Below are 23031 nucleotides of genomic sequence, written 5' to 3'. Positions count from 1 at the left end.
TCTAATTCCGTTGGGTCAGCTGAGGAGCAGAAGATCAAAAGACTGACATTTTTGAAAATTTTTCAAATACAGGACAGCGTTTGTGCCTGGGACTTTGTTTAGTTATCATAATGTAGAGGTTTGGTGTTCCCCAGTCTCCGGACTAAGCCGCAGTTCTCTTTGGAGTGCAGATTATAATATTTTGTTTTCTATGAAGCACACTTTGCTGACCATGTAAAATCAAAGTACTTCACTCTAAAGGCTGCTTTATCATAACATCCAATTATCTACTAAGGTTGACCATTACTTGCAGGCAGAAAGACTTAAACATAACAAAGAGCAATTTGGTGACTCAAGATTTCTTAAGTGCAAGCAAGAAAAAAAGCTATTCACCTAACTCTTGGCAATAAAATACCAACTCTACAGAAGCTTAGCCAACATACCAGTTGAACATTGCACCAATGTGCCACCTTTTTATGCACACAAATCCCAATTTCTAACCTGCACTCCTCTCACACCACCAATTCTGCTGGTCAGAGATTCCAGATCAGTTTTCACACTTTTTAAAAACCTGTCCACACTTCCAGAGAGCAGCATTACCTCTTTGCACCAAAAACAATGCACTTCCTTTCTCCCCATTACACCACCATACCTGCACTTCAAAACTATAACCTGAATGTCCAGCTTCTGCTGCTAAGCGCTGTCTCAAAATAACAGTGTATACGAGTAACCATAACCTTTAATCCACAATTAAACACAATGGTATGCTATTTGGCCCAACAATATTATGAAATGTAAAAGGTTTCATTTTCAATTCAGACAAAATCATAAAAAAAAATAAATTACAATATCTTCATAAAATAGAAACATTGTTAATATGATTGGTGTAACTTTTTATTTTAACCAATAAAAAAAAAAAGCTACAAAATTTGTCTGTCTTAAAAAAATATACAGTAAATGATGTTCTGAACAAAATCAAACTTTTCTGAGCATTTGATGAAAATAAAATCTGCACGGACAGGTCAATGTTCGCATACAAGTAAAAGTACCCAGTCCAGCATGATGGTTTTAGAGGCGATTTATAATTATGTTCAGCAGACTAAGAGAATTAGTATTAAGTTCATTCGCTGTCAAACTTTATGGAGTTGACAGATGTGGAAATTGCTCCACCACAATAACTGCCCCGCTTTTTCTTTGTCTTTTCATGACGGAAAGATTTTCCTTTTGTGTATTTTAAAACATTATTGGCTTTTTCTCCCCAGTCTCCTCTTGACCCTGCCTGTAATAGAGGAAACAAAATAAGCTTCAGTCACACAATTCTAAGAAAACTATGTATATCAAATTCAGCGCCATATTGTGTTATAGTCAACGTAACATTTCTTTCTACTTTCCTGGTCTATGGTTTCCATTCAATTCATGGGCATATTCAATACGCCGCAGAACTTACCGTGGACAGATGACGCTCAGAGCTATTCAATTATAAGCTCATTTCCTCTTGTAGTAAGCCTGTGGCTAAAGCGAATTAACCCATAGCTTCTGGGTTAAGTGTTCGTAGCTATGGCGCTATGGGTTAACGCGCTCACTGCAGTAATGGCAGAAAGCCCTACTTTCTGTTCGCACCTCAGGAGGGTGCAAACAGAAACCCGCGATAAGTGCAGCCTGCAATTTAATAGCCCCGGGCACTGCTACAAGCCTGTGGTAAGCATCCCAGCTAATTGAATATGCCCCTTAAGGTCTGCTTAAACAATATTTAAATTGCAAACCTACAGGTATCTGGTCATTTTATGAGAAATAATAATGTAGCCTATGAACACACTAGGGACCATTGACTTTACCGATTACTAGTAAATACACATGTTGCACTGCCCACAATCTATATTCACTTTGTGTAGGAAGCAACTGCATTTTAAGTACCATGGCAGACATTTATTGCAAACACTGCTCTATTTGTACTGTACCTTTGCTTCAAATGAATTATTAGCAACTCTAGGATCAATTTCAACTTCCTCTTCAGCTACTCTTCGGAATGGGGTTGCCTTGTGAACTTCCTGCATTACACCCCAAAAACAAAACAAAAAATGTAATATAACAGGTATGAAAAGTAGCAGTATGTAATTTTCAATTACACTCTTGAATTTAGTCAGTCAAACACTCCATTCATGAAAAATAATGTACATAGGAATACAGTTCATATTATCAATCAGATATTCACCAATGGTACAGAAATTCTGTGAAAGTGAGCCACTATTACACTTACAATATACCAAAACAGGGTACACACTATACGATCGATTAGCCGATATATTGTCCTGATATGGATTGGAACCATATATTGTCCAAATGATATAGTGTGTATGCCCAATCCGTCGTTACTGGGTGATAGTGATGTTACATGCAGCATGTAACGTTACATTCAGCATGTAACGTTACACTGCACAGCGACGCGATGTATCATTACATTGCATCGCTCAGCCATAAGAAGTGTACCCAGCTTAAGGCTCATCCTCTGCATTACTCAACTCTGTTCCCCTCTCCCTGTATGTACCAAACCACAGCCCCTCTAACAGGTAAGTTCTTGTGGTAGAGAAAAAAGAACTTTACAAGTGTACATTTTTATATACTGTAATTGTCCTACCTGATCCACTATGTACTATATAATTTTGATATACAGTACCAGTCAAAAGTTTGGACACACCTTCTCAATGGTTTTCGTTTATTTAAATTATTTTCAACATAGTAGATTAATACTGAAGACATCAAAACTATGAAAGAACACATATGGAATTATGTTGTAAACAAGAAAAAGTGTTAAACAAATCAAAATATGTTGTATGTTTTAGATTCCTCAAAGTAGTCCCCTTTTGCTTGGATGACAGCTTTGCACACACTTGGCATTCTCTCAGTCAGCTTCATGAGGTAGTCTCCTGGAATGGTTTTCCAACAGTCTTGAAGGAGTTCCCAGAGGTGCCGAGCACTTGTTGGCTGCTTTTCCTTCACTCTGCGATCCAACTCATCCCAAACCAGCTCAATTGGTGATTGAGGAGGCCAGGTCATCTGACGCAGCACTCCATCACTTTCCTTCCTTGTCAAGTAGCCCTTACATAGCCTGGAGGTGTGTTTGGGGTCATTGTCTTGTTGAAAAACAAATGATGGTCCCAGTAAGCGTAAACCAGATGGGATGGCATGGTGCTGCAGAATGCTGTGGTAGCCATGCTGGTTAAGTGTGCCTGGAACGTTTTAATAAATCACCAACAGTGTCACCAGCAAAGCACCCCCACACCATCACACCTCCTCATCAATCCTCCTCCGCTTCATAGTGGGAACCACACATGCAGAAACCATCCGCTCACCTTCTCTGCATCTCACAAAGATACGGCGGTTGGAACCAAAAATCTCAAATTTGGACTCATCAGACCAAATAACAGATTTCCACTTGTCTAATGTCCATTCCTTGTGTTTCTTGGCTCAAACAATTATCTTCTTCTTGTTGTTCATCCTCAGTAGTGGCTTCTTTGCAGCAATACGACCATGAAGGCCTGATTCACGCAGTCTCCTCAGAACAGTTGATGTTGAGATTTGTCTCCTACTTGAACTCTGTGAAGACTTTATGTGGTCTCTAATCTGAGGTGCTGTTAATTAGTGGTTTCTGAGGCTGGTAACTAATGAACTTCTCCTCTGCAGCAGAGGTAACTCTTGGTCTTCCTTTCCTGGGGCGGTCCTCATGAGAGCCAGTTTCATCATAGCGTTTGATGGTTTTTGCATCTGTACTTGAGGATACACTCAAAGTTTTTGAAATTTTCTTTATCGACTGACCTTCATGTCTTAAAGTAATGATGGACTGTCGTTTCTCTTTACTGAGTTGAGTGGTTGGTACCATAATACGGATTACAACAGTAGTCAAATAGTGGTGTCCATTGTGTACTAACCCTACCTCTGCACAACACAACTGATGGTCTCAAACACATTAAGGCCGCAAGTAACTCCATAGATTGACTCTTGGCAAGGCACACCTGTTAATTCAAAACCAATCCAGGAGACTGCCTCATGAAGCTGATTGAGAGAATGCCAACAGTGTGCAAAGCTGTCATCAAAGCAAAAAGGGGGCTACTTTGAGGAATCTAATATATAAAACATTTTGATCTGTTTAACACTTTGTTTACAACATAAATCCATATGTGTTCTTTCATAGTTTTGAGGTCTTCAGTATTAATCTACTGTTGAAAATAATTTAAACAAAAACCATTATATGAGATGGTGTGTCCAAACTTTTGACTGGTACTGTATGTCCACTAAATAAAAAAAAAAAATTAATTATTATATATACACACACACACATATATATACACACACATACACACACATATACACACATATACACACATATATACACACACACATATACACACACACACATATACACACACACATATACACACACACATATACACACACACATATACACACACACATACACACACACACATATATATATATATATATATATATACACACACACACACAATACTACAGTAATAATAATACCACAAACAAGATAAATACTACAATTGTAAAGCCTAGGTGACATACTTAAGGGTCTATTTACTAGGCCTTGGATGGAAATAAAGTGAACGGAGATAAAGCACCAGCCAATCAGCTCCTAACTGCAATGTCACAGGCCCTGTTTACAAAATGACAGTTAGGAGCTGGTTGGCTGGTACATTCTCTGTCCACTATCACCATCCAAGGCTTAGTAAACAGACCCCTTATAATGCCTGGATAGAATAGGAGAATGTTAAGACACAGCAATGGAACAAGTAACAGACATGAAAAAGTCTTGATCATTTTCATTTGTTTACTCCATACTGCGCATGGTATTGCTATTTCTGTATTTCCTGAAAGTGTCTGCAGAAGTCACAATGTAACAAATAAGTGAATCAAACGATACATTTTCTCTCTAGTTTTTATGAAGTATTTATTGAAAACCTAGAGCAGTGACGTCCTCAACTTACACTATAGATATGCTTCAGAAACACATATGAAATTGCTAACCTCTAAATCTTCTTAAACTAGAAACAGCACTGCTCATGTCTCGTGGGTGAATAGCTAGCTCTTCCAACATACAGATTACGTCTACTGTCAAAAATACAGTTGCAATAAAAGTTCCTTAGGAGCCTAATGTAGTTTTCACGCCATACAACCAGTATATAAATAAATGTTGCTATTTAATAAACTATTTTCCTCCAATTACTAATATTTAGAAATACCAGATTAAAAAAAAAAAAAAAAACATGCGCCCCATAGAGTTAGAAATACATCTTCATTCACCTTCACAAAACATGCGTGTCCATATAGTGTGTTATAACGCCTCCTAGTGGGGAACATCTACTGGCAAACTAGTTCCAGAAAGATTTTTGCACTTATAAGGCCTTCTAGCATTCAATGTTCTCCAATTTGTATAATGCATATATTCACCATCTAGCAAAGCTTCATTATCCAGCTTTCTTTGTTAAGCGATCAAATTCACTAATTTAACAGTGATACCCCAAAAATCATATGAATTGTGGCGATTACCATAGATAAAAAAAGTTACACTGATTTGATACCATGTACAAAATCCCATTTTCTTTTTCAGAATCATACACAGGAATGAGGACGGTCCAACATTCTGGACACAGAGGTGTCCTGCTACATATTTGCCGTACGCGCTACAAATGTGCGCAGGCAACGCACGATTATCCGCAGCAGCATATGCTACGGCGCGCACTGCGATTGCACCATGCATTCCTTTGGCGGCGATGGTGCGAACGCAGTGCGTGTATCTGCTCGCGGGCACACGCCTAGCACCATGCGTGGTGGGATGATGTAGCAGGACAGATCTGAATGTTATTTACATACTACAGCCTGAAAGCCTTGTCAGTAGGGGGCCACCATTTGCCCATTCTGTAAGGAATACCTTGCAGACCCTTGAGGTACCAGCCTAGATACTAGTCCCTACCTCTAAGGTGAACAAACGTAAGCCCATTGTCTTTTTTCCTCACAATGAAACAGAAGAATATACATATCAGATCTGCTATTTTGTTTAAAAAAAAACAAAAAAAACGCAAACAAGACACCACACTTTGCAATTATGTCATTTTGCGCAGTCAGAATTTATTCTCTGGAAATAAATGCCTTTTTGAAACCATGAACTGGCAGGCGTACAGCAACAATGTATAAAGTAAAGGTGCGAAAATAATGCTGCAATGTCATTTACAGTTTATTTTAAAACCCATAGGTTACATTGTAAGGTTTTCTAAATAAAATTCAATTGCAGACACAAACAAATAAACAATCTGCATTTACTAATGCACAATCTGCATTTACGAACATAAACAAAGTTAGAGGTTGCTATCGCTGTTCAATGCATTTCTTAAGCACCAGACACATTGTAGGCAGCCAGTCTGTGTTGAATCCTTATTTATGGGAATACAGCCAATGATACTTGTAGTGCTGCCACTGTAGCCGTTCACAACCTATATGCATGAGACTGGCTCCTAGTGACTCTTAACTATTATTTCAGTTTGGTATTCTTTACCTATAGCAGTGTTTCCAACCAAAGTCTTCAAGGCACACCGACAGTCCAGGTTTTAAGTATAGCCATACTTGAAAACAGGTGACTTACTTAGTACCTCAGTTATTTTGACTTAACCATCTGTGCTTAAGTATGGATATCACTAAAACCTGGACAGTTAAATCTGCCTTGAGGACAGAGGCTGGGAAACACTGACCAATAGGCTTTAAAACATATATGCATTGCCCATGACAGTCACAATGTTATAAACGGTAATCTTCAACCAAACCAACAAATTTCATCACCTTACAAAATCAGTGTCTGATCAGTTTGTAATACCCATGATTGCTCCCCCTCCCCCCCCAAAAAAAAAAAACAAAAACACTCCAGTCATTCCATCTCTTTCTTCTAAGATAGGTCTAACAATAAACACAATGACATTGTGTAAATAATTTTATTCATCTTATCTAAACACAAATGTAAAATTAAGTCTTTAATATAAAATTATACATTCATCTCCAACTGTTCACATTAAAGACGGTCGGCACTCTTCTTTCCAAATAACCTCATTTTCTCACCTTCTTGTTAGCCTTGGGGAACGTATTTGGGGTTTTGACTTGTATCTTCTTATTCTCCGGTGTTAATCCGTCTGCTCTTTTTCGCTTAGCAGAATTACCTAAAAAAAACAAAAAGTATACAGGTTGAGTCTCCCATATCCAAATATTTTGAAATACGGAATTTTTTGAACATGACAGATAGTAAAACCTTTGTTTTTTGATGGTTCAATGGACACAAACCTTGTTTAAAGCACAACATTATTAAAAATATTGTATAAAATTACCTTCAGGCTTTGTGTATAATGTGTATATGAAACAAATGAATTTCATTTATGTACACAAACTTTGTTTGAGCCACAAAATTCTTGAAAATATTGTATAAAATTACCTGCAGGCTGTATATATAAGGTGTATATAAAACAAATGCATTCTGTGTTTAGATTTTGGGTCTCATTCCCAAGATATTTCATTATGGTATGCAAATATTCCAAAATACGGAATATTCGATATCCAAAATACCCCTGGTCCCAAGCATTTTATATATGCGAGACTCCATCTGTATACCATTAATACAGTGAACTAAAAAGGTCACATTTACCATAAGCCTTAAGCAAAATACCACATTCATTAATTAGTCTCTCTATTTCTGCATTAGGCAATCTGAAATTATGTCATATATTACATTTCCTATGTATCACTGTGCCCAGTACAGGTCAGGAGTGGGAAGCAGGGGCGTCTTATAAGTTGCTCAGACCACTTTACTAAAGCCTTGCTGTACCAAGTGGAGGCTCAAATGGGTCTCAACGAGGCACCAGCTGCAACAAAAAACAGGATTTTTCCGTGGGATAACCATGAGTTATGCTGGGATATAGTGAGTGGTGTGTGGAGCCTGGCACTTTAGATCTGAATAGATTTGAAACAGGCTCCTCTCCCATCTATTCCCCCACCTGACCCAGTTACGTTTAAGAAAGCCCACGCAAGGTCAGGGAGGAGAGGGAAACAGAAAAAGAATAGGAGAAATCCCCTCCCTAAAGGACAGCATATGCCAACAGCAAAGTGGTAAGTCAAACCGCAAACAACCATAACTCAAAGAGAGAAAGGAAAACCTGCAGCGCAGGAAGGGCGTCCAGTGTCAAGCACAAAGAACCTATTTCCTCCTTCATCCACTGGAGCACACTGTAGTTACGCTGGGGATATTCTAAAGCAGTCCTCATGGGAGGCAGTGCACTGTGGCTGCATGAAGGACCTTGCGCCCAAAACCAGCCTCCATAGATTCAAGTGTGAAACCAGTAGAATTTAATAAAGGTATGTAGGAAGTCCAGGCGGTAGCCCGACACAGCTGAGCAGCAGAGGCCCAATGACGTAAAGCCCGAGAGGTGCCCACCGATCCTCTGGAAAGAGCCAAAGTCCTGGAGGGAACAAGTTGGCCATTAACATAAGCTTGTTGAAAACAGTTAGAAGCCACCTATAGACAGTGTTTGCTTCGTACTTGGCCAACCCCGCTTATGGGCATCTTAGAGGACAAATTATCTGTCGTGCGTAAAGTCCAAGTCACATCACTCTGAAGAGCTCGTACCACATCCACAGAATGAGCAGAAGAAGAATCTTCACTGGGAAGGTTCAGAACCATAATAGGCTGATTTATGTGAAATGACTTATCATATATGGAGAACAACAAGGCACTTAACATTAGAAGACAGTCTTCCTTCTGGCAGTTGGTGTCTCCAAGTACTTAAGATCGCATGAGTCAAGCGGTTCAAAAGAACCCGATTGTAAGAACGCCAAGACAAGATTATAGGTCCCACGTAAGGAAGAAGGAACGGGGGCTCCATGTGAAGGACCCCTTGCATAAACCTCTGTATTGTTGGTAGCAAGGCAAAGTGCAGTAGAAAAAGATGGAAAGCGCAGACACCTGCACCTTCAGAGATCCCAGATGTAGACAACATCTAGACCCACCTGAAGAAAAAGACGGGAAAAACAAAAGGAAGGAGGAAATTAATTTCTCTCACACCAAGTCATAGAAGCACTCCACATGCAATGATAGAGTCGGGCTGAGACCGGCTTGAGAGCCTGAAGTATAGTTGGAATAACCTTCTCAGGAATATCTCAAAATCGCAACATCAACAGCCACACCATCAAAAGTAGCAGAGTTAAGGATGGATGATCGAATTGTCCTTCATGTAGCAGATCTGGATTATGTTAAAGAGGCCATGGGTTTCTATTATAAGACCCCAAAAGTCTGAATAGTATGCCTGGTGCAGCCAAGAGCCACCAGGATTGCACCCCAGGAATAACCACCACACTTATGACTGGAACATGCTTTTCTGCCCACAATTCAAGTCATCTCTTGCATTGCCAAGGGACTCTTTGTGCCCACTTGGTGATATTTGCCACCACCATGGGTGCCTGACTGGATTTTTAAAGGATGACCCCAAAGAAGCTGTAGAGCTGCTAACAGTGCCATGAGGATTGTCCTAAGTTTCAGGACATTGATGGAGAGCGTTGCATCCTGTTGAGTCCAGACACCCTGTAACCGAGACGACAGAACTACGGCTACCCAGCCTCCGAGGCATTCATGGTGACCAACGTCCAATCCCATAACTTAAATGGACGGCCCACCCTGAGATATTTAAAGGCCAACCATCAAAGGAGGAATTGGCGGGCCTGAGGAGTGAGAAGAATGCCTTAAAAATGAGTGAAGGAAAACCTGTTACACTTGGAGAGCAATTCCACAGATCCTGGCTACTGCCTTGAATGAAGAGACAGATTATTCCAGGAGGCACATGCACAGATTGTTCGTTTCTTGAGAACCAGATGTATTAACAACCTGAGAGCGAAGATTTTGTCCTGTGAAAGAAAGATCCTACATAAGAATGTGTTGATCAGCATTCCTAGAAATATCAGACTCCTAGACAGAATCAGATTGTACTTTTTGAACTTTATAACCCAGTTGTGAGAGATGAGGGTCTAATGGGTTAGGAGTACATAGGAGAGAAGAGTCTCTGAGGAGGGCACCTTTATTATTAGGAGATCGTTGAGGTAAGGAACAATCGAAACTCCCAATGACCAAAAGGTTAACCACCTTCTCTGCCATTATCTTTGTAAAGACACGTGGACTAGAGGAGAGGCCAAAGAAAGCTTGGAATTGGAAACGACATCCCAGATCCCAAATTCAAGGTAGGATTGATGCGGTTCCCATACGGGAATGTGTAAGTAAGCATCCAAATGTCCATGGATACCAGGAATTCTTCTGCTTCCCATGCTGGCTATTACTGACTGAAGGGATTCCATTTTGGATCTCTGTCCCAATAGGACGGGAACAATGACTTCTGCTAAAAAGGAGATTGTTTATTGCCTCGTTTAAAGCTAGTCTCTTTTGGCAAGGACCAGACCACCTGTGGAAAAAAAAAACCTCTGGAGAGGAAGGCCCAAAATTCTATGTTGTAACCAACTGAGAAAGTATTCCTGACCCAGGCATCTGAACGTGGGTAGGTAACCCATAATGAAATTAGTTTCTCTGAAAGTTTTGCAGCCAGCTGACTGAAAGGTCAGAACTGTTGTGCCTTCAATTTTCTACACCTGGCAGAGGAAGTTTGTCCCCAAGCTCCTCTTTATTGTAACTTACCCAATGGCCAAAAGGAGCAAAATGAAGAGCCCAAGGAGGAGCTAGGTCCAGGAAAAGACTGAGGAGACTGGTAAAAAAAAAATACAGTTATGGTAAGAACTTACCTTGTTAACCTTCTTTCTTCGAAGTCCATAGGGTCCACAGGGAGACCTTGGGGTGTAGGTGATGGATAGGAAATCCGAGCACTACGCAGTTAAATTTTAACTCCCAGGATGCACCAGATGCACTCTCCCTATACCCCACCCCCAAGCCAGAGGCACCTCAGTTCATAACAAGACAAAGGCCGGAGGAGGAGAAGAGAGAAGGAAGTCTGGAACACACAAGATCACATTCTCAGAGAAGGAGACGGAAAACTGGCGACCAGATCAAAGCCTATCTGAAGCCAGGTGCGTCAGGGTGGGTGCCCTGTGGACTCTATGGACTTCGACGAAAGAGTTAACAATAGTTCTTACCATAACTCATTTTCTCCACAGGGAGACCTTGGGGATGTCCCAAAGCAGTCCTTTTAAGGGTGGGGACACTCCTGCGCCCAAAAGGAAGCATCCTGAGAGGCAAAGTTATCAAATACATAGAACCTTAGAAAGGTCTGGACAGAAGACCACGTGGCCGCCTTACACAGCTGTACAGTCGAGGAGCCACAGTGAGCTGCCCATGAGGGACCCACAGACCAAGTAGAATGAGCCGGAACAGGAAGGCCCTCCTGAGTGTAAGCCTCTGAGATAGCCATACGAAGCCATCTAGGCAATGTTTGTTTATTGGCTGGCAATGTTTGTTTATTGGCTGGCCAACCCTTCTTGTGAAATCCATATAGGACAAATAAGGAGTCCGATTTCCGAAGGGAACTGGTACGGTCCACATAAATCTTGAGGGCACGGACCACATCCAAAGTGATCTCACCTGAGGTCTGGAGATTGAAAGGCCAGAACTACAATTTCCTCATTAATGTGGAAACTATAAACAACCTTAGGAAGGAAACCAGCGCGAGTCCGAAGCACAGCCCTATCCTGGTGTCTTTGCCGTCAACCATATGAGATCCACTGAATCCAGGGTTTCAAAGGGAGGGCCCGATGAACTACAGCCAAATCCCAAGGAGCCACCGGGGGGCGACAAAGGGAGGCTGAATCCGAAGGACACCCTGTAGGAAGGTACGGACATCCGGAAGAGGAGGAACGGTTACTGCGTCCCAACTCGAGACTGGCATCCATTGACAGGATCACAGAGTCCGGAATCCAAAAGGGGCGCCCCTTAGTTAGATGAAACGTCTGTAGCCACCAAGACAGGGACAGATGAACCACTGGAGAGAGCACCATCGCCTGTGCCTTTATCTGATGGGGGAATCCGTTCCACCTGGAGAGGATCAGTTTCTGCAGAGGCCTGCATGAAACCGAGCATATTCCACCATGTCGAATGTCAACACCAGACCCCAGAACCTACATCGCTTAGTGGATTGACACCCGGCGACTGTAGAGACATCTGCGTATTCGCATCTGAAAATTGGAGACCTTGTCTGCTGTCAGAAAGATCCTCTGCTGTTAGGAATCCAACAGGGCTACCAGATGGAGCATCCTCTGGGATGGAGTTAGGGATGACTTCTTCCAATTGATTTCAGTTCTTCAGACACACGGATGGTTAATCATTAGCTGCAGATGGTGGTGGAGTACCTCTGGAGACCCTGCCAACAACAGGTGGTCGTCCAGGTATGGTAACAGTGGAATACCCTGGCCCCGCAGATGGGCCGCCATGATAGCCATAACCTTGGTAAACATCCGTGGCGCAGTAGACAAGTCAAAAGGCAGAGCCCGAAACTGGAAATGCTGGTTTTGTACAGAAAACCAGAGATAACGTGTCCTGAATCTCCAGCGATACCATATATTCCCAAAGTTCCACAGCTAGTATGATGGAGCGTAGGGTTTCCATTCTGAACCAAGGTACCCTGAGGAATTTGTTCAGGGATTTGAGATTGAGGATAGGCCCATGGGATCCGTTCGGCTTCTGGAGCAGAAAAAGTAGAGTAATAACCTGTCCCCCTCTGAGGTAACGGGACCGGTACTATGATCCCTGCTTGGAGCAAGGACCGTATGGCTTTCTGGATCTGCAAGGCCTTGTTCCTGTCTGAAGGAAAGTCCGTGCAGAAAACTGGTGGGGAGGCCTTCTGAGAAATAAGAGGGCGTACCCGTGGGAGACCACTTCTCTTACCCAAGTGTTCGTGGTCTGACACCAGCACTGGGCGAACTGAAGAAGTCGGCCTCCCACCCTGGGATCCCCCAGGGGGAGGCCCGTCCAGTCAGGCTGGGTGCTTATCCTCTGACTTGGAAGTCGGACATCTTGTACTCCAGGCCTGCTTCTTGGGCTTGGCAGTCGTCTTGGGGGCTGACTGCCTAGGAAAGGATTGTCCTTTAGGCTTTCCTTGGGGCCTAAAGGACCGAAAGGAAGAGGCCCATGGCTTTGTAGAAGTAGACGCTGAAGGCAGAAACGCAGACTTAGCTGCTGCCAATGTGTCCACAATGTTGTCCAAGTCAGGAGTAAACAAGATTTTACCATTAAAAGGCAAGCTTTCTAAACCCTTCTTAGAATAAGCACCCGCCCTCCAAGAGCGCAGCCACAGGGAACGGCGAGCCGACACAGCAGCAGCAGAGACTCTGGAAGTCAGGAGACTGACATCCAGAGCAGCTTCCCCAATATATGCGGCCACATCTCTGATGTTACCGACCAGTGTCACCTGATTTCTGGAAACTTCGGTAGGGAAAAAGTCCTCAAGGGAATCAGCCCACTGCTCCATAGCTTTGGCCACCTATGAGATAGTCATGGAAGGTCGGGAAGCAGCTCCTAAAAGAAAGGGAGGGCATAGGCAATGTAGCACTCTTAATTAAGCGTGTAACATGAGAATCCACCTCAGGAGGTGATACCCTTTTCTGGAGGAACATTGTACTAAGTGGGTAACCGTAAGCCAGGCGTCTTTGAGGCTAGTATCGTTGAAAGGCGATTGCCTTGCCGACGCCATATGATCAACTAGCTGATCTGATAAAGGAATTCTGCAAAAGTAACCTTTATCTGCTTGAACATAGAAGAACGGCCAGCTCCTCTGCCTAAATATGCTATGACTAAGGCATAATGGACAGCTCGTATCAGAGCAGGAATATTAATCTTAGACTGACTCTCCTCCGCAGGAGTTAGAGACTCAGAGGCATCCACAATTTCTCAGTCATCAGATGAAATCTCAGAATGTGGACTGAGGATGACGGCATATGACGCTTAGCAAGCTTAAGGGGGTTTTTCTCCCTGTATCATGGCCTGGACGGCAGCAGAGGTGGCTGCCAAAGTGTCCAGAGGAGAGCAGCTCAGGGAAGCCAGACCACGCAGGAAAGTAGCGCTGAGGGGAGGAGCAGCTTAAACAGGGAAGGCTGCCTTCCCTGCCTGGTAATTAACCGCCGGGACTCCGGTTCCCGCACTGTTTATGTCCCTGGTGGTCCAGTGGAGCGCGATGGCTGGAGCCTGCATCCACCCCCAGGACCTCCGGTCTGTTCCGAGTCTGGGAGGTATTGACTGCCGCAATGCAACTTATCTTGTCTCCCGAATCGATTTGCAGGTTGCGTCTGCGTGGGAGCCGTGCTAGTGTCACCCCCAGCCGCCCGCCGATAGCCCCAGATCAGTCCTTAGGTGGTGGGCCGGAGGGGTGGCGGAGCGACAGCGCAGACGTCCTATGGACTGTGCTGCTGTGAGCTCTTTTAGTAAAAAAGGAAAAGTTTAAGAGCTGCTATGCAGCCCCCTGCGTTTACAGTGACCCGACTCCGGCCGGGCACCAAGGTAACGGAGGTGCCTCTAGCTCGGGGTATAGGGAGAGTGGACCCGATGCATCCTGGGAGTTAAAATTTAACTGTGTAGTGCCCGGATTTCCTATACATCACCTACACCCCTGTGGACCCTATGGACTTCGTAGAAACAGAGATAACAAAGGTAAGTTCTTACCATATCTCTTGTTTTCTACTTCAGGGTCCATAGGGGGTCCACAGGGTTGACCTTGGGGATGTCCCAAAGCAGTACAACTAAGGGCGGGGACGCTCCTGTGCTGAAAGGAGTACCCGGCGCCCAAAGGATGCATCCTGAGGGGCAAAGGTGTCAAACGCATAGAACCTCAAAAACGTTTGAATTGAAGACCAAGTGGCCGCCTTACACAGCTGAACAGCAGAAGCGCCACGTCTAGCAGCCCAAGAGGGACCCACAGAACGAGTGGAATGAGCCTTAACAGAGGCTGGCACAGGTAAGCCCCCCTGTGCATAAGCCTCACAAATAACGGAACGAAGCCAACGGGCTAACGTTTGTTTGTTGGCAGGCCAACCCCTCTTGTGAAAACCAAAGAGGATAAACAAGGAATCAGACTTCCTAACCGAAGCCGTCCGGTCTACATAAATTCTAAGCGCCCGGACCACATCTAAGGAAGTCTCACCAGCTGAAAGATCAGGGGACTGAAAAGCTGGCACAACAAGTTCCTGATTAATATGGAACTTCGAGACCACTTTGGGCAAAAACTCAGGACGAGTGCGGAGCACCGCTCTGTCCTGGTGAAAAATCAGGAAAGGAGGGCGACAGGAAAGCGCCCCCAATTCAGACACCCTCCTGGCCGAAGCAATTGCCAGGAGAAAAACCGTCTTAAATGTCAGCCACTTGAGCTCCACCGCCTCAAGAGGCTCAAATGGAGGACCCTGCAGGACCCGTAGCACCACCGCCAAGTCCCAAGGAGCCACAGGAGGCACAAAGGGAGGCTGGATCCTGAGAACACCTTGAAAAAAGGTGTGAACTCCGGTAGTATTGCAATCCGTCGTTGAAACCACACGGACAAGGCGGACACATGAACCTTCAGAGATGCAAGGCGTAAGCCGAGATCCAATCCTGACTGAAGAAATTCCAAGATCCTAGAAACTCGGAACACCTGAGGATCATAATGTCTGGACTCACACCACTGAAAGTAAGTGTGCCACACTCTGTGATAAATCCGTGCTGAAGCAGGTTTGCGTGCCCTGAGCATGGTACCAATAACCGAACTGGAGAAGCCCCGAGACCTCAAGACGGCTGTCTCAAGAGCCACGCCGTCAAAGACAGCCGACCCAGATGCGGGTAAAGGCAGGGCCCCTGAGACAACAGGTCCCGACGCTGAGGAAGAAGGTACGGAGCGTCGATGGAGAGGCTCTGAGATCGGAGTACCAAGGACGTCTGGGCCACGCCGGAGCTACCAGCACGAGCATGCCGCCGTCCTGCTTGAATTTCCGCAGAACCCGAGGAAGCAGGGATATCGGAGGAAACGTCCATTTCACCGACAGCGCGTCCACCAGACTTGCACCTGCGTCTCTTGTCCTTGACCCGTAAACGGGCAACTTGTGATTGTGACGGGAGGCCATCAAGTCCAGCTCCGGCAGTCCCCACCTGTCCACGAGTAGCTGAAACACCTCTGGGTGAAGCGACCATTCCCCGGGATGCACGTCGTGACGGCTGAGGAAGTCCGCCTCCCAATTGAGGACTCCGGGGATGAAGACCGCCGAGATCGCTGGAATGTGACCCTCCGCCCAAGACAGGATACGAGACACCTCCGACATCGCTGCCTGACTGCGAGTTCCGCCTTGGTGATTGATATACGCCACCGTGGTGGCGTTGTCGGACTGCACCTGTACCGCCCTTCCGTGAAGAGCGGGGCCGGACGACTGCAGGGCCTTGTATACTGCCCGCAGTTCCAGGATGTTGATGGGGAGAAGTGCTTCTTCCGCTGACCAACGACCCTGAAGCGACAAAGAGCCGGTCACTGCCCCCCAACCCCGGAGACTGGCATCCGTCGTGAGCAGGACCCAGTCCGGGATCCAAAATGGGCGCCCCTCGACCAGATGAGCTGTCTGAAGCCACCAAGCCAAAGATAGCCGAACGTCCGGAGACAACACCAGCACCTGAGAGCGGATCCGGTGAGGTAACCCGTTCCATTCTGATAGAATCAGCCCCTGCAGGGGCCGGGAATGGAACTGGGCAAATTCCACCATGTCGAATGTCGACACCATGGACCCCAGAACTCTCATAGCCGAATGGACCGACAGGCGGCAACGGCTCAGGCAACTGCGTATCCGCAGCTGTAGGGAGGCGACCTTCTCCGGAGTCAGGAAGATCCTTTGCTGACGCGAATCCAGCAGGGCTCCCAAATGAACCATCCGCTGTGATGGAATCAGGGAGGACTTTTTCCAATTTATCAACCACCCGTGTGCTTGCAGGCAAGCGATCGTCAGGTGGAGATGTTGAAGCAGTACCTCCAGGGAGCTCGCCAGCAACAGGAGGTCGTCCAGGTACGGCAGCAGCCGTACATTCTGGTTCCGAAGATGTGCGGCCATGACCGCCATAATCTTCGTGAACACCCTCGGTGCCGTGGAGAGACCAAAGGGTAGCGCCCGGAACTGATAGTGGTGTTGAAGGATAGCGAACCGCAGATACCGCTGGTGTGAAGATGCTATCGGAACATGGAGGTAGGCGTCCTGGATGTCCAGGGACACCATGTAATCCCCCGGTTCCATCGCCAGAATGATGGAACGTAACGTTTCCATCCTGAACTTGGGAACTCTGAGGAATTTGTTCAGAGACTTCAAGTTGAGGATAGGGCGATGAGAACCATTGGGTTTCTGCACCAGAAACAGAGACGAATAATACCCCGTCCCTCGTTGTGATAGAGGAACGGGAACAATGACCCCTGCTTTCAGCAAGGACTCTATAGCCTCCTGAACCTGTAACGCCTTGGTCTTGTCCTGAGAAGGACTTGTGCAGAAAAACTGGTGGGGTGGTCTGTGCCGAAAAGACAGGGCGTACCCCTGGGAGACCACTTCTCGAACCCAGGCATCCGTGGTGGTATTGTGCCAGCACTGGGCAAATAGAAGAAGTCGGCCTCCCACTCCGAGGTCCCCCAGAGGGAGGCCCGTCCCATCAGGCCGCAGGTTTATCTTCCTGCTTGGAAGAAGGGCGCCGAGCACTCCAGGCTTGCTTCTTGGGTTTAGAGGCCGTCTTACTCGCAGACAGTCTCGGGAAGGACTGACCTTTCGCCTTACCCTGAACCAGAGAGGAACGAAAAGCCGAACTCCGAACCTTAGCAGGCAGTGCCGCCGAAGGGAGGAAGGCCGACTTGGATTTAGCCAGGGTGTCCACTATTTTGTCCAAGTCCGGACCAAATAGTAATTCCCCATTGAAAGGTAAGGCCTCCAGACCTTTCTTTGAATCAGAGTCCGCTCTCCAGGACCGCAACCATAAGGATCGGCGGGCAGACACCGCTGCAGCCGATACCCGCGAGGTCAGCAGACTAGCATCTAAAGAAGCTTCTCCAATGTAAGAAGCAGCGTCCCTCATTTGTCCCAACAACGCCCGCTGGACATCCGGAGCGTCGTCCGGGAATGTATCTTCCAATGCATTGGCCCACCCCTCAATGGCCTTGGCCACCCAGGAGATGGCCATGGACGGTCGGGCCACCGCCCCGGAGAGGGAGTAAATAGACTTTAAGCAAGTCTCAACTTTCCTGTCCGTGGGATCCTTCAGCGAGGATATCGACGGTAATGGTAAGGTGGCGCCCCGAGTTAAACGGGTGACATGGGAATCCACCGCCGGTGGAGTTTCCCATTTTTTACAATGTGCCTCAGGGAAGGGGTAATTAGAAGCCAACCGCTTCTGAGGAAGGAATCTCTTACTGGGCGCCTGCCAAGCTACCGCCATATGATCCGTCAACTGATCCGACAGGGGAAACACCGCAGAAGCCACCTTAGTTTTTTTTAAACTAGGAAACTTCGACTTAGGAACCGGTGCCTCATCCTCTATAAGAAGAATAGCTCGCACCGCCCTAACTAGTGCTCGCACATTAATGGACGACTTGGTATCCATTTCCTGGACCGAGGCGTCCGAGTCAGTGTCATCAGGGACCTCCCCATCATCTGAGGAACCCTCTGAGTCCGATACCTGAGCAGCCCGTGTCATGAGTGGGCGTTTTGAAATCCTAGAAGGCATGTCAGTCTGCAACATTGACTGAAAAGCCGAGGAAGCGGCCGCCAAATTTTGCACGGAGTTGGAGAGCACATCCACCCAGGGTGGAGGAGTCACCATAGGGGCCTGAAAAGGTACCACAGGCTGCTGCGGCACAGGGGAAGCCTGTATATACATAGGCAACCCCGCATAGGGACCCACCGACTGAGACCCAGGAGGACTCCGCAATAACTGCGGGACACCCAGGGAATGGGGGATGGTCGGCTGGGGCAACGCCCTAGTAGGGAGAGCAGTCGGGACCGACAGACGGTCCGCAATAGACACCAGCACTTGAGAAAACATCGCCCACGGTGGTTCCTGCGCCAGAGAAGGTCTGGATGGGCCAGGAGCCACCTGGCATCGACTACACAGGCCATCCTGTGACAAATCCTCCCTATCTACTCCTGCAGAACAGCGTCCACAGGAGGCCAACACCGGAGCCACTGAGCGCTCAACCTCCTCGTCTGACATGACAGAATATATTATATATCTGGCACCAGGGTAGAAGTGAAACGCACTCACCGGTGTGCTGAACAACAGCCCACAATATGGCACTGAGTAGCACACTACTGTATGTGACGGACCTCACAAATACGTGATCTATATAAGTGAGGTCAGTAGAAACGCCCTTCCCCCGCACACCTGCAGGGCTTGTAGGAGAAGTAAAGGGATAGGTATAAGCTGACAGTAAGCGGAAAATAAGCACAGACAGGCAGCACTAGCAAAAAGTCACATACCATGCAGGAAGATATACTCACTGCACCTTTACACTACAATCAACCTGCCCAGATTCAGTGTCTGGGAGGGCTATAGTGCTGTGTACGCTGTCCTTAATCAGGGGAGAGGTACACAGGGGGACCGGTCCGCGTGCTCCCTGAAGATCTGCGCTCCACTGTGAGAAAATGACCGCTGGAGACCTCAGAGGAGGAGTGGCCGAGTAGCTGCAGCTCAGCGACGCCAGACTCCGTGCTGAAAGGCGCGCTGAGCTGAGGGGAGGAGCCGCTAAACAGGGAAGGCTTCCTCCCCTGGCTAGCATATTAACCCCAGGGCTTGCCGGCATCCCGCTTGCCATATATCCCTGGTGGTCTAGTGGTCCCACGGGTTATTCCTCCTCAGAGGGGGAGCCCGCCGCCACCGCTAGCGGCCCCCGGTCTGTCCCCTAGGACCGGGGGCAAAGGACTGCATCTGCAGGCAAAACCCGCGAACCGCCGCTAATTGGCGACTCGCGGCTTTCTTTGTCCCCGGCGACTCCGGCAGCAGTCCAGGGAGGGACCCAGAGTCCGGCTAGTACGGACTCTGGCCTCCCGCCGCGATCCCCAGTGCAGTACTGGCGTCGCGGCGCCAGCGGGGAAGGAGAGCGGCAGCGTGGGCGTCTGCATAGACAGCCCGTCGCTGCCACACTAGAGCCACTGTTTTAAAATAACAATCTAACAGGCTCTTTTTTTTTTTTTTTTTTAAATAAAAATAGAAAGCTTTTGGGGGCTGCTCCTGCAGCCCCCCTGTGCAGGTGACCCGACTCCGGCCGGGCACCAACTCAAACTGAGGTGCTGTGGCCGGGGGCGGGGTATAGAGGAGGACGGACCCAAGTGCATCCTGGAAGCAGCTAAAGCTTTAACTGCGTGGTGCCCATGGATCCAGATCCAGCTATACCCCAAGGTCAACCCTGTGGACCCCCTATGGACCCTGAAGTAGAAAGACTGAAATATCCACCATAGGGGTTGTTTCCCCACTTGGATATGTCCGCAGAAGGCAGCAGGTAAAGAGAAATTAAGTGTTTTAATATCTGCAATTTGGGCTCTGGATGCACCCACACTGTGGATAACATGTCTTCCACAATTAATAAGACGAAGGAAATGTAACTTGTCTGCTTACACTCTCTCTTGAAATTGGATACCAGCCTTGATTAAAGCATCCACATTTTGTATGTCTGAAGCGTCATGCTCTACTACTAACAAAAGGAGAGTTATGGTACAACTTAACTTTAACACTCTTTCTTCGAAGTCCATAGGGTCCACAGGGAGACAATGGGGTGTAGGTGGGACCTTGGAGGACAGGACACCAAAAGCAAAGCTTTTCAACCCCAGGTACTTCCCCCTATACCTCACCCACAGCCTGAGGGAAACTCAGTTTTGTTAACAAGCCAAAGGCAGGAGCAGGAGAGCAGAGAAGGAAAACTGGCACACTGAAGAATCACACGCTCACACAGAGAAGGAAACAAGTGACCAAGAGAAGAAGCCCATAGAAGCTACGAGCATCAGGGCGGGGACCCTGTGGACTTCGAAGAAAGAGTTAATAAAGGTTAGTTTTACCATAACTCTCCTTTTTCTTCTTCAGAGTCCATAGGGCTCCACAGGGAGACAATGGGGATGTCCCAAAGCAGCAGTTCAAGGGCGTGAACGCTCCTAAGCTGATAGGAGAACCCTACACCCGAAGGAAGCATCCCAAGAGGCAAATGTATCAAAGACATAAAACCTAAGAAAGGTGTGGACAGACGACTAGGTGGCCGCCCTGCATAGCTGTTCAGCTGAGGCGTTCTGCTGGGCTGCCCATGAGGGACCCACAGAGCGAGTAGAATGAGCAGATACTGTAGCAGTCACAGGAAGGCCAGACTGCGTGTAAGCCTGTGAGATGGTCATGCAAATCCATCTGGCCAGAGTCTGTTAGTTGACCATCCCTTCTTGTGGATTCCATATAGGACGAAGAGGGAGTCCGACTTCCTGATGGAGTAGTATGGTCCACGTAGATCTTTAGAGCAAGGAAAACATCCAAAGAGCCCTCACCTGCCGAGAGGTCTGGTGATTGAAAGGCTGGAACCACAATTTCCTCATTACGTGGAAATGAGAGACCACCTTAGGAAGGAAGCCAGAGCGTGTTCTAAGAACCACCCTGTCCCGATGAAAGATTAAAAAGGGGGAGCGACATGAAAGCGCCCCTAAATCAGATACCCTACGGGCAGATGCTATAGCCAGAAGAAACAGTCTTCGCAGTAAGCCACTTGACATCAACTGAGTCCAGGGGTTCGAATGGAGGTTCTTGAAGTGCTTGGAGCACCACTGCCAAATCCAATGGAGCCACAGTAGGGACAGAGAGGCTGTATACAGAAAACACCGTGCAGGAAGGTGTGAACATCTGGTAGAGGAGCCAATCTGCACTGGAACCAGATGAATAAAGCAGAGACCTGCACTTTCAGAGATGCTAGGCAGAGGCCTAGATCCAATCCAGCCTAAAGACAGGCAAGAATTCTAGACACCTTAAAAACTTGGTGGTCAGTTTCTTGGAGCACACCATTGGAAATATGTATGCCCTGAGCATGGTTTGGACCACAGAGCTTGAAAATCCCTTATGGCCCCCATACACTGTGTGGTGGCACCGTGCGAGGTGACTGGGGGGGATCAGTCGTCTGACATATCAGTCGGTCCGCACACGGTGCGATCGGGTGGCCGACCGCCTGATATGCCGGCTCCCCGCTCTCTCACCCGCATAGCAATCCATATGATCGCACATCGCATCCCCTGATCTTCTGGTTCTGCAGAAAGATCAGGGTATGCGATGTATGACCCCACGGGAGCGCACTCGGCCCGACATCAGGGCTATACACGGTGCGATATAGCAGGCAAATCGCACCAATCAGTCGGATTGCCTGCTTTATAGCCCAGTGTATGGGGGCCTTTAGCCGTTAGGAGGCATGTCTCAAGAGCCAAGCTGTTAAATACAGATGGGCCAAGTCCGGACGTAGACATAGACCCTGAGAAAACAGGTCTACCCGTAGAGGAAGTAGAGGAAGGTGTAGAGGAATGTCTATGGAGAGATTCTGAAGATCGGAGTACCAATGGTGTCTGGGCCAAGCCGGAGATAACAGGACTGTGCCCCCTTCCTCCTTGAACTTCCGAAAAACTCGAGGAAGCAAGGATTTTGGGAGAAAGAGGTATGCCAAATGGAAGGTCCCATTTCACTGACAATGCATCCATGAAGGCCTCGGGGTCCCTTGTTCTGGTTCTATATACTGGAAGTTTGTTTTTGTTTTGAGGCCATGAGATCCAAATCCGGCAGACCCCATTTCTCCACTAGAACCTAGAAGACTTCTGGATGTGGAGACCACTATCTTGCATGCACGTCGTGATAGCTGGGGAAATCTGCTTCCCAATTGAGAACTCCCGAGATGTATACCGCAGAGATGGCATTCGGTTCATATGAGAGTGTGGGACACTTCTGCCATTACTGCCCGACTCAGAGTGCCTCCTTGGTGATTGAGATAGGCCACTGCGTTGTCGGACTATACATGTACTGGCCTGCCC

General features: G+C 47.0%; 1 protein-coding gene across 2 annotated transcripts in view; it reads right to left on the bottom strand.

Moving 5' to 3' along the window:
- Positions 1 to 857: 857 nt before the first annotated feature.
- NOLC1 (nucleolar and coiled-body phosphoprotein 1) overlaps positions 858 to 23031 on the bottom strand; it is a 67669-nt gene continuing 45495 nt past the window's right edge. For both annotated transcript variants that reach the window (XM_088475612.1, XM_088475613.1), the window contains exons 17-19: positions 7108 to 7205; positions 1938 to 2027; positions 858 to 1258 (exon numbers count right to left, since the gene is read on the bottom strand). In XM_088475612.1, coding sequence (XP_088331738.1) covers positions 1100 to 1258; positions 1938 to 2027; positions 7108 to 7205 — 347 coding nt within the window. In that variant the 3' untranslated portion in view covers positions 858 to 1099. The remainder of the gene's footprint in view (positions 1259 to 1937; positions 2028 to 7107; positions 7206 to 23031) is intronic.

This window comes from Taudactylus pleione, unplaced genomic scaffold, assembly GCF_031769625.1.
Source record: "Taudactylus pleione unplaced genomic scaffold, aTauple2 ptg000016l, whole genome shotgun sequence".
Taxonomy (NCBI): Eukaryota; Metazoa; Chordata; class Amphibia; order Anura; family Myobatrachidae; genus Taudactylus; species Taudactylus pleione.
Note: the sequence above shows the minus strand (reverse complement) of the source record. Positions and strands in the feature narration are given on the sequence as shown.